The sequence below is a fragment of the Cyprinus carpio genome, chromosome B1, assembly GCF_018340385.1.
Source record: "Cyprinus carpio isolate SPL01 chromosome B1, ASM1834038v1, whole genome shotgun sequence".
NCBI lineage: Eukaryota > Metazoa > Chordata > Actinopteri > Cypriniformes > Cyprinidae > Cyprinus > Cyprinus carpio.
The window spans coordinates 39290877-39303405 of record NC_056597.1 but is presented as its reverse complement, the minus strand read 5'-3'; the positions used below and the strand labels follow the sequence as shown (position 1 = coordinate 39303405).

Sequence of the window (12529 nt, the reverse complement as noted above, 5' to 3'; positions counted from 1 at the left end):
AAATTTATCAAATAAAAAGTTTTGAGGCCGATAAAAGTGTATGAGCATAAGTCTCTCATGTTCACCAAAGTTGCCTTTATTTATTAATAAATACAAACCCGATTCCAAAAAAGTTGGGACACCGTACAAATTGAGAATAAAAACAGAATGCAATGATGTGGAAGTTTCAAATTTCAATATTTTATTCAGAATACAACATAGATGACATATCAAATGTTTAAACGGAGAAAATGTATTATTTTAAGGGAAAAATAAGTTGATTTTAAATTTCATGGCATCAACACATCTCCATGAAGAAACAGTCGAGCAACAGATAAGGACAGCAGTTTGTAAGTGTTTTGCCTCGTTTTCTCATTAGACTACTGCGTGATAGTCGTTGCTAGGAAAACTGCGCTTTATTTACGGTGTGTCTTACCCTGGAAAATACGTGTTGAAGTGGCGGAGAAAACGCCTCCGCTTCTGGATCATGTTTAGATATGGCTTCTTTTTTGACCTATAGAGTTTTAGCCGGCAACGGCGAATGGCATGGTGGATTGTGTTCACTGACAATGTTTTCTGGAAGTATTCCTGAGCCCATGTTGTGATTTCCATTACAGTAGCATTCCTGTATGTGATGCAGTGCCATCTAAGGGGCCGAAGATCACGGGCATCCAGTATGGTTTTCCGGCCTTTCCCCTTACGCACAGAGATTGTTCCAGATTCTCTGAATCTTTGGATAATATTATGCACTGTAGATGATGATAGCTTCAAACTCTTTGCAATTTTTCTCTGAGAAACTCCTTTCTGATATTGCTCCACTATTTTTCGCCGCAGCATTGTGGGAATTGGTGATCCTCTGCCCATCTTGACTTCTGAGAGACACCCTGAGAGGCTCTTTTTATACCCAATCATGTTGCCAACTGACCTAATAAGTTGCAAATTGGTCCTCCAGCTGTTCCTTATATGTACATTTAACTTTTCCGGCCTCTTATTGCTACCTGTCCCAACTTTTTTTGGAATGTGTAGCTCTCATGAAATCCAAAATGAGCCAATATTTGGCATGACATTTCAAAATGTCTCACTTTCAACATTTGATATGTTATCTATATTCTTTTGTGAATAAAATATAACTTTATGAGATTTGTAAATTATTCCATTCCTTTTTTACTCACAATTTGTACAGTGTCCCAACTTTTTTGGAATCGGGTTTGTAAATAAATAAATAAAAATACAGTAAAAAAATACAGTAAAAATTTTAATATATTGTGAAATATTATTACAATTTAAAATAACTGTTTTCTATTTTAAAGCATTATAACTTATAATGTATTTCTTTGATGGCACAGCTGAATTTTCAGCACCATCACTCCAGTCTTCAGTGACACATGATCCTTCAGAAATCATTCTAATATCTGGATTTGCTGCTTAAGACACATTTCCTATTACTATCAATTTTAGAAACAGCTGCTGATTCATATTTTTCTGGAAACTGTAATGCAGGATTTTTAATGAATAGAAATTCAATTTATTTGAAATAAAAATATTTTATACCATTATACAGTAAATGTTTTAATGCCACTTTTAATCAATTTAATACATCCTAACTGAATAAATATAGTAATTTCTTGCTATTCTACTTTGTTTTGAGCAAGCATGTGGTGGCCAAACTTAATCTTATTAGTTGTAAACTTTGATTATGTTCAGACTAGCCAGATTGTGAGAACGTGACTAGCAAAGTGAATCCCCATAATAATAATCAAATATCTAAATTAAGATCACATCTAAAATGATGATCAGCATATAATTAGAATCAGTTTACATTTGAGACCTTCTTTAATTGGAGTCAGATCAAATTAATAACACAGTCAGACTAAAATAAATTAAACCGTTCAAGATAATTCTTCTAGAATCACGAGAAAAGATATACCTGCAGGAAATCACTGATGGAGCTGTCGGATCAGTGGGTGGATCTTTAGCTGTGTTCATTTGGTGTGTGCTGTTCACTCACCATTCAAAGTCGTGTGCTCTGCAAATGCAGGGTTCTGCAGACAGGATCCTGGAGTTGTCCCATCCAACCATGCAGTAGTTTCCTGGACGACGCTTCATGTAGATCTGCTTTTGACCCATTATGCATGGCTCACCCTAAGAAAACCATATCTAAGTCAGTTGCAACCGATATTGCAATTTAGAAATGGTGTTTTTGCTTGTTTTTCGTTTTACCTGGTTATGTAGGTGCCAAGTTTGGTAGTCTCCCTCTGTGCACCGTCTGGTGAATATGGACTTGTAGTCAATTTTGATTAGCTGCCATTCAGAACGATGACTAAAGTGTCCGAAAAACCTGCCAATTAACAAATAAATGTTTAATTCTCATACAGCTCACTCATTTTCAAGTGAACCAGGAGACTTTCATTAGCTGGTCCAGACGTGTATGCTTTGGAATAAAACTTTGCAAAAAGGTACATCTCCAGAGGCCGGAGTGAGAAATCCTGTGAAACTTCACCATCCAATAAACTCCTATAACCCTGTATCTTATAAATTGCACAATATGGGGTTTGTAGCATTATCTGAATTCAGAGTGAACAATGCCCTATGTAGTTCATTCTTTTCTAAATGAAGTCTGATATAATATACTTTCTTGACTAAACTGGATAACACACACACAAATCATTTTAAATAAATAATCAAATACTTCTTATGTCATTCTTATTAGGATTTAATTCCCTTGTTTTAACTGTTTCCCCTCCATTGACGAGTTATCTCGTCATTTAGAAGACAACGCTTCCCCGCCACTGATGAGTTTTTATGGCTTTACGTGTTTTCACTGTTATACACTCAGGGGCGCTATTACACATCTTCAGTATGAGTACAAAACCTCCCAAACAAAAACACAAAATAAAAACTAAAAAAAAACTAACAAAACCATAAGCAAACAAAAAAAAATTAAAAATAACATCATCATAAACAATATAAATTAAAAGAAAATAAAAGTGCATAATGTTATGGATAATGTTATGCTTCGATAATCGTAATGAAAATGATCCAGATGTAGTTTTTGATAAAAATGTGATTTACTCACCTTTTTGCTCAAAATTATACATTTTTGTGAAACCTACCTATATTCAAGTCTTGATAAAAAAAAAAAAAAAAAAAAAAAGAATGCTTTAAGCTAGAATAAAATTGGTTCTTTGTGTGTGTGTTTAAAAGTAGAGGCTTTGGTGTTTATTTTGGTGTATTGCATATACAAATATTCATACAGCAAAATATACTGCAGGGCATCAAATTTTAGTGAAAATAATCAAAATCGCTGGTGGTGGTTGGCAACATTTTTCAAAATGCTGGCGGGGAAAGAGTTAATCATTGTGAACACGGCAAACAAACAGAACAAAGATTTATGAAAAAGACTATGAAACCACTTCATAAAGTGAAGTAATATTGAGACAGCCAGATTAATAATAAAAAAAAAACACAATGTAAAATAAAAATGTTTAACAAAAAAAACCAAATCTTGTGCTGTTTCTGTCTGTGTAGCACCTACCGCTCTGCAGATCCCTCTGTTATAGTTTATTTTTAACAATAATCTCCAGTTAATCTCAGTCCTGTTTTTCAGTCCTATTTATACAGAGATTTTTTTTTTTTTAATGTGTGTTTAAAGTAATAATTAAAAAGTACGTCATGACCCTGCTATATTATATACCATCACTGAGACATAATGAGAAGTGTCATTGCTTCACTGAGACTAACAACATTAGCTTAAGAGTCTGATTAATTAACCTTTCCTCACTAGTGTATCTCTTGAACGAACAGGTTTCAGAGCTCAGAGGAATCTATTCTTCTGTACTAAATAGGACATAATGAGGACGCACAGGCTGTGTGCGTGTGTGAGAGAAAGACGGTGGTCAAAAACAAACCTCTATAGACTTACGTCATGATCTGATTTTCTGCACCTGCCTCCACCAGAACACCGTCCACGAACAGCGGCATTGCTGAGAAACTGTGACGCGTCCACTGACGACCTTCATCAAAGCTGATCCTGCAGAAGACATTGAGATGTTCAAATGTCAATGGATGACAAAACTACAACCAAACAAAAGAATGTTGTGCATGCAGTGCTGGGTAGATTACTTGTAAATTGTAGTCTGTTAATGAGTCCAGATTACTGTACATAAAAAAATGCAGTTATTAATGTAATCCATTACATTACACATTTTAGGTTATATAATAAGACTACTTTTTAATTACTTTTAGATTACTTTCAACTTAACTCGTTTATCACATTGATTTAAATAGGATAATCTTGTATCGTATTGCCAGATTACATGTAATCAGTCACTACCCAGCACTGCATGCAGGTTTGGAAGAGTAAGCGAATGAAAGTGAAGAATTTCCATTTATGGCTGAACTATACTTTGAATAATCTGTTTCAGAGGGAATAAGATATAAACAAAAAGCAAAGATACATAAAACCCAGTAAAAGTACAATAAAGATAAAAAAAGAAAGCAGAGGTTGAAGAAAACCAGACGGAACATGAAAACATACAGAAACGTCTACAAATATTGGAGGGAACAGAAGCAAGTACAAGCTGGAGAACTTTCTTTCTTCAAGTCTGATCATGACACTTTCTGACAGCTTATCAACATCATTTTACAGGTGCAAAAAGTCGGCTAGCATGTGTAACAAGGTTGCGACGATGCACACTGGCACTGCTTCCAAGTTGTCTCGGGTCTGCTAAAAGCAACAGTCGTGTGTTAGTGTTAGTTAGTGTTGACATGTATCCATTAAGAGAACATACAGTCAAGGGTGTTATTTGAAGTCATACTTGCAGGAAATGACACGACTGCCCTCCACAGTTGTGTCTCCACTTACTTTTCGCTTGAGTTGTTTAAGAGAACTAAAAAATGAAGGTGCCACACTTCAGTGGGCCTAAAACTAAAGCCAAACGCTTTGAGTGATAAGAGAAAAAAGATTTAGGACTCTGGAGGATTAAACATCACTGAAGCAAAACCAGGGAGGGCCAATTTGAAGAAGGAACCAATGTGTGAACTCGGGGGGATAAGTAGGAAGCTTTAATATGGAACATTTCCCATGGTGCGCCATGTAAAAACTGATTCCAATCTGTTATTTGGCAGCCTTTGTGTCCTGCCGAAAACCTTATAACCTACCCTTTCATACATAGGGAGCATGTTCGATCTACACCAAACCAACGACTGATTTTTTTTTTCCCTCAACGATCTTAATAGCACAGAACCGACCCTGTCAGACAGATGGAGTGCCAAACAAAATAACTGAAGCAGGAATTTCACCAAACCAGCATGAATAAACCTGGCAGAAGCAAGCTTATTTTCACCTACCAAAGATGTCTAGTGGGCACAGTGGGCTGCTTCACGGCAACCAAAGCTCCACCTTTGTCCAAAAACCACACTGCATCATGGTAATAAAAAAATCTGCATAATTTCAACAAAAACAACAAATAATCTCAAAAATATAACACAAATAGGCTCAAAAAGCCACTTTTGCGTTGACATCTGTGTACTTTTCTCACAGTCATAAAATAGTTTTTCTAGTTTTTGTACTCTGGTTTAACCTTTTCGGTTTTTGCAATGGGGTTCTACAGAGATGACGTATTTTTGAAGGACAAAACCCAGCCAAAGTTACAATTTAAGCACTTCCGGTTCCATTGTTCTGAATCAGTGGGGGTTTTTAAATGGGTTTTTGGTATAATGCCTGAAATATAAGGTTTGTGGTTAATACAAGCTCAAGATTAGGGCTGTCAGTAATGATTATTTTGGTAATTAAGTAATCGGTCGATTATTCTGACCATTAATTGAGTAATCGAATAATTATAGTTATTTTTTCGTGGTAATAAAAATAGACCTAAGCGAACAATTGTCTTTACATAATTACATAAAATACATATGATAAATAATAGTGCTAATGTACATTACGCATTATAAAGACTGCAGAGGGTGCCAACAGCCTGACAACTGCTTTCTACACCATACTGCGCAGTCTAATTCTTAAATTGACTTAACAAATTTTAATGATCATTTAATCTTGAATATTTGGCCCTTTCTTTACAACAGAAATGCTACCATCACTGTAATTTCTTGAATATGTGGACATCAAAACATGTCAACTCAAAGCGAGGGTTTAAACTTTTATTTTGAAATCACGATGAACAGTTAGCATATTAAGAAAGATATTAATGTATTCTTCTGTGTTTGCATCGGTTTATAAATGATTTACCTTACAAATCTGATGACATGGCACATGTTGCATTCCCAGATGAATGGCATAATTAACGCAAACTCACAAAAATATACAGAGATTGCGTTTGAGATGCTCTATAAATGTAAATGATAACAGTTTGTGTGGAGCAGCATTTACTGTGAATGGAGCCACTCTGAAACGCATGTACGTTAACTACACGCATATAAGTAATTAAAGCTCATGCATTAAACTGGCATCACATATATTTATTTAACCGGATCGTAACATTTGTGAATTCACAATAGCATTATGATTTATTACGCTTTTTAAAAGGGGTTAATATATCACGCAGCCTTGGAAAATGGTCTAATAATGCATTTCATGGATTCTCATTCACTGAATGCGCCACTTCCGGTATTTTTGCTGGTTACTCGACACGAGTGTATCACAGTTAAAAACCCTCTGTGAGTTTACTTAAAAAAAAGTTTTTGCTATCAAGTGGCTAAATGGGTAGTATGAACCAGTGTGAACCAGCCATACCTGTCTCCAGTTATTGCCTGCATCTGATGAAATGAACATCGCCACATTATTATAAGACAGCTCAGAGCCAATATTTCCTGGGAAACAAACCAAATCCAAAAAATAATTGTGTTAAATAATGAAACAATGTCAAACACCAGCATAACACATTCAAAATTCATAAATCAACAAATGTGTATTTGTACTTGAATAAGCAGCTTTTGTAACTGAGGTCAGACAGCATGGTTCAATATTTGCTCAATCCATGCTCATACAAACTCAATATACTCACAACATGCATACAAACAAACTCAGTTCTGACTGGCATGTTCATGAGCCCACAATCCTGGCACACAATCATATTGGACAAAAAATGGTTGCTTCCAATTAGGTTAAATGGAGGTTTTGAGAAGAACAAATCTTGATGTCTCACACTGTGCTCAGGATTACCAAGACACAAATGTCTGAAATTAAAAATAAAGTTCCACAGTATAAACTCAAACACTTCTTATCAAATGTCTTATCCAAGACCGAATGATATGAGCTATGCTACCCATACTCATTTTATATCTCCATACTTTTACAATGTCATCAATTCTCATTTTATTGGTTTTGTCTCATCACACCAAGACACGGCATCATGGCAGTATGGTAAGGAGTGTAACATTTCCGTCACACGCTTGAGGTATTCAGCCAATCACAAAGCACTGGATGGCTGACCAATCAGAGCACACCTCGCTTTTCAGACCGATGAGCTTTCTTATAAAAAAGAAACTTCTGAGCAAGTTCCTCTCTAATGACTCTGAATTACAGAAGAGAGAGCAAGATAAAGATAAGGTGAGTGCCACAGCTTCTACTCTTGTGTTTTGTAGTTGTGTTGTTTTACACCCACACACACAAACATCTAGCATAAACCCTCCCGCAGTCTCCTCTGCTGTGTGCTGTTGCCCTCTTCTAAGACTGTCACAATGAACTGAGTGAAAGTGATTGTACGTCCTTGAGTTGCCTGTGAGAAATGAGTTTGTTTCCTTCAAGTGACAACTTTAACAGCAAACCCACTGGGAATGTGAAATGAGAGAGCTGTTCATGTTTAAAGATCTTTTGTATATTTAAAATGAGGGTCTATTTCAAAACTGACAAATATTTGACACCTGACTACTAATTAAAGTACAGAACAAGTGTATAGTTAAAATTATAGTATAGTTATAAGAGTATTTACACTGATTATTTTTGAAGTTTATGTAAAAGCACTTGGTTTTCAAAATGGTTTTTTTTCTATATTAATTTTACAAATATGTGGTCTACATTCATGAATACGTTTTTTTTTTTTACATTATCCACCCATAAAGAGGGGTCTGTTAGGTGGAGCACATTGTTGTAAGGCCATATTAGAACTTGAACCCCCCTTTAAAATAAAATAAAATAAAATAAAATAAAATAAAATAAAATATATACTACTGTTCAAAGGTTTGGGGGTCTTTTATACCAAACTGACCATGAGAGGTCAAAGATGCAAATTATAGGCACAAACCTAAAAATGAAAATTATTTCATCATTTACTCACCATCATGTCATTCCGAAAATGCATTTCATTCCAAACACCCAACACAAACTTCAGAACAAAAGCAGTCTTTTTGAACTAGATGACATGAGGGCAAGTAAATAATTTTCATTGTCAGGTGAAATATCCATTTAAAAGTTGTTTGTATTTGTGATTTAGGATGATTTGCTCACAAAAAAGCTGAGTCGTACTCCAAACTACATATTCACTTGGAGCCAAATTCCACTTTCACACCAACTAAATGGTCCAAACACTAACTGCAAACAAACATGAGGGTCTGCAGCAAAAGCTCTGGCATAAAAGCATCCTTAGTGACCAGCCTGACATAACAAGCAATGTTTAAATTTCTTACAAACATGCCAACACACCCAACAACGCTGAACATGACAGTCCCACACATGCCGCTCATGTTTTCATTTACCTGTAGCCACGATGACTCCTGGTGCAGAGCTCTTGGTGGAGATGGAGCCTGAGAGGTATGGGTTCTCTGACATCTGCAGTTGTAGGTGCAGCGAGCAAAACGGCTGAGCAGAGAGAAAGTGACACATCCTCCATTAGCCACAACAAAGCTATAATGTAGCTGTCAATCAAAAGGAGCGGACGTGATCCCGCAGGCATGAGAAAGTCTAAGACAATAAGTGCACGAGTGCTGCTGCCTTGGCTATAATGCAGGTGACTTTATTACACAATTCATAATACAGAAGCAACTCCTATAATTCACTGTCATGACCCTGGAGAAACATGGATAACGCTGGGTGATCTATTGCATACCGGATACCGTTAATCTTGCAGTTGGAGATCTGTGTGTAAACAAAATAACACAGTTCAGATAAATCTACAAAGCAAACTCGGTCAATCAAGTTAAAGGGGTCATATGATTTAAGTTTCCCTTTCTCTTTGTAGTGTTACAAGCTGTTCGTGCATAGATAAGAACCCTAAAGTTGCAAAGACTAAAGTCTCAAACCCAAAGAGATATTCTTTATAAAAGTTAAGACTCTTCCACTCCCTCCTAAAACGCCTCGTTTAAACATGCCCCCACATGTCTACGTCACTGTGTGGGACGATTTCCATAAATCGTCCAAATGTTCATACAAAGAAAGGAGGAGTAATTTTGATTCTCACTGTAGTATTGTTTCCCCCCCCCACGTTATATAGAAGATACGCTTTTTTTGTTGTGAAAGCGAAACTACTTTGTTTGGCCTTCCAAAAGAGGACACAACAAGAAATCAATGGTTAAGTTGTATTTACAACACTGTTCCAGAACAGTACAAACCAAATATCCGTGTGTGTGTGTGTGCAACGCATTCAATGGAGGATTGTTTCCTAAACCTACAATGCCAGCTGTTCTGACTCACAATCTGTAAGTATGTTTTCATATTTAAAGAATTGGCCACTGATGATTCAAACACGAGTTTTGAGCAGTGTAGAGTAGTGCTTGTTGTTTGTCGTTTCTTCGATCACAAATGCAGACAAATGGTTTTATGTTTACGGAGCGCGATACGCAACGCAATGCGTAAAAAGACAATATAAGTCATTATAATCAGTAGTTATGTCCCCACTGGATGCAACAAATGCCTTGTTTGTAATGGGTTTTATTGGTTTTGTCTCGTCACAACAAGACACGGCATCATGACAGTATGGCAAGGAGTGTAACATTTCCGTCACACTTTTGAGGTATTCAGCCAATCACAAAGCTGGCCAATCAGAGCACACCTCACTTTTCAGAACGATGAGCTTTGTAAAAATCGACACGTTTTCAAAGTATGGCATGAGGAGCAAAATAATGTACAGTATGTGGAAAAAAAAAAACTCTAAGTTTTTTTGTTGTTGTTTTTTTTTTTTTTACCTTAAACTGCATAAACACATTGCATTACACCAAATACACAAAATAAAGTTTTTTTTTAGCAGCGTCATATCACCCCTTATAATAATTCTGAATAATTCTGTTCTGTTTAAATTCAAATGTAGAATGTTCCAACCTGATGTCTCTTACTTAATATCATAAAGGCCAGACGATACAAAACAAAATGTCAATAGCAATCTTCGCTTAGCAGGTGTTCGACTATGAACAAAGAAGTTGTCTGGCATCCAAATTACAGAGAATAAACATTGCTGTGCAATGTTAACATGTTCTATAGGTGCACAATTATCAACATACAGGATCACACCTGTCTCTGCTAACATTTGCAAACATTTTTATCACATAATGTAAGAATTATGACTCATTGATGTATTTTGTTCGCTTATGATGTCTCCCTGGGTGCTGCAAAGGTACACAATGTCTTGAGGGATGATTTTCTGTTTCCAAGTTTAAGTGGGATTCTATTACACTTTTCAAAGTAGGAAGTTAATTTCCCGGATTGGAATGCAGCATAACACTATGGTGTGACATGACTCGTCAAAACTAAATCGTGTTCATTATAATCAGCTGTCTGCACTGGAAGCAGCTGATGGCACGTCACGGATGCTCTATTTCAGTTTTTATCACGTGGTACGGCCAACTTAATAGAAATAGCAACCGTTCACTCAAAAATTAAAATTTTGTGGAAGTTTATAATAAAATTAAAATGACCGGTTAAACTTTATTTTAAAGGTGTCTTTGTTACAGTGTAATTATACATTTAAGTACTGAGTAATATTAATTAACTACATGTACTTACTATATGGTTAGGCTTAGAATTAAGGTTTGGCTTAGGGTTACTTGCATGTAATTATGCATAATTTATTATTATTATAATAGTAAGTACATGTAACGTGTAACAAAGACACCTTAAAATAAAGTGTTACCAAATTGTCTACTTAATTTTTCTTGTCAGAATCAGAAAAAAAAAAGTAGGATTTGATTTCATTTTACTGTTGGTAAATTGTAATCTCAATCTTCCAGGTGATTGGTCTGTGTTAGTAAATACTCAGAAATAACATGTAGCTTCGATGCTTACAAATGTACACAGCCTCAAGCAATGACTTGTAGAAGAGTGTATTTGGTTTTGTAATAAAGGGCAGGTGTGATGTTTTATTACTGAGTGCAAAAGTGGGTATCACGTACTCATTTATCCAACACTAAAAAGATAACAACTTGAAAAGCTCAAATGAATAACAATAGCATATCGACTGCGGTTTACACCAAAAAAAGGGACAAATAATGCAATGTAATCATGTATGGCGTGCCCTCTGTCGAGACCGCTACCCTTACCATGAACGCTAATTTCCTTTTACAGTCATTACCAGTAAAAGACAGGGATCTGACATTAAAGCAGAGAAGCAACTCTCCTGGGATCTCCAACATAACAAAACAATAATTATATATGCTCTCCATGCACCACAAATTGCCCTTTTCATCCCCTCAATAAATGGCTTGACATTATTACATGGACAGCAAAGGCAACAGGATTTCGAGTCGGTAATCGTAAGGATTATAGGAGGCTAATGAGAGTGTCAAAGCCGAGGACTATTACAGCCTCTTCAGTCTGCTGGAGCTTTCTGTGTGTGTTTCTTTAGCCTTGATGTTTTTCTTTTGCCTCTAAACATGATATGGCTGCTAAATATGAATGATTCTCTGTGCATTTCAATACCCTGAAACTATGTCCCATTTACAAATAATAAAAACGTATTACTTGAGTAGATCTAATATCATCTCTGATTACGCATTACAGAGTCTGTTGCCTTTAATCAAATCTGTTGGAGAAAGAATATTACGTTGAAAGAATTAGACAGTTAAGCTAGCCACAAGCTAACAAAATAAATATTTCCAAAATTTCCTAGAACATTTGGTCTAGATTTATTTTTTCTTCCCACAAATAACAAACTGACCCATAAATCAAATCAAACCAAACCAAATCAAATCAAACCAAACCAAATCAAATCAAATCAAATCAAATCAAATCAAATCAAATCAAATCAAATCAAATCACCAGAGTGCTGTATTAGTGAGTGAACTATTCCTTCAACTTACAAAAACTACAAATACTTTATACTGTATGTACTTTAATTTAATTTAATTTAATTTAATTTAATTTAATTTAATTTAATTTAATTTAATTTAATTTAATTTAATTTTAATATAATGCTTGTAAGCAAGTTAACTATTCCTTTATTTATAAAAAAAAACTAAAACAAAATAAATAAAACAATACAATTAAATTATTTTATGTATTTAGTATACAAACATACCAACTTAAAGGAATAGTTCACGTACTAATAAAACTTGGCATAAAAAAAAAATAAAAAATAAAAAAAAAAAACTGTATATTTAGAACTAACCA

General features: G+C 35.2%; 1 protein-coding gene across 1 annotated transcript in view; it reads right to left on the bottom strand.

Annotated features, from left to right (window-relative positions):
- Window positions 1-12529, bottom strand: part of LOC109091604 (VPS10 domain-containing receptor SorCS3) — a 190182-nt gene that overhangs the window by 29901 nt on the left and 147752 nt on the right. Inside the window, 6 exon segments of the mRNA XM_042716093.1 lie at window positions 1988-2121; window positions 2200-2317; window positions 3902-4009; window positions 5329-5398; window positions 6709-6804; window positions 8689-8791. Coding sequence (XP_042572027.1) covers window positions 1988-2121; window positions 2200-2317; window positions 3902-4009; window positions 5329-5398; window positions 6709-6804; window positions 8689-8791 — 629 coding nt within the window.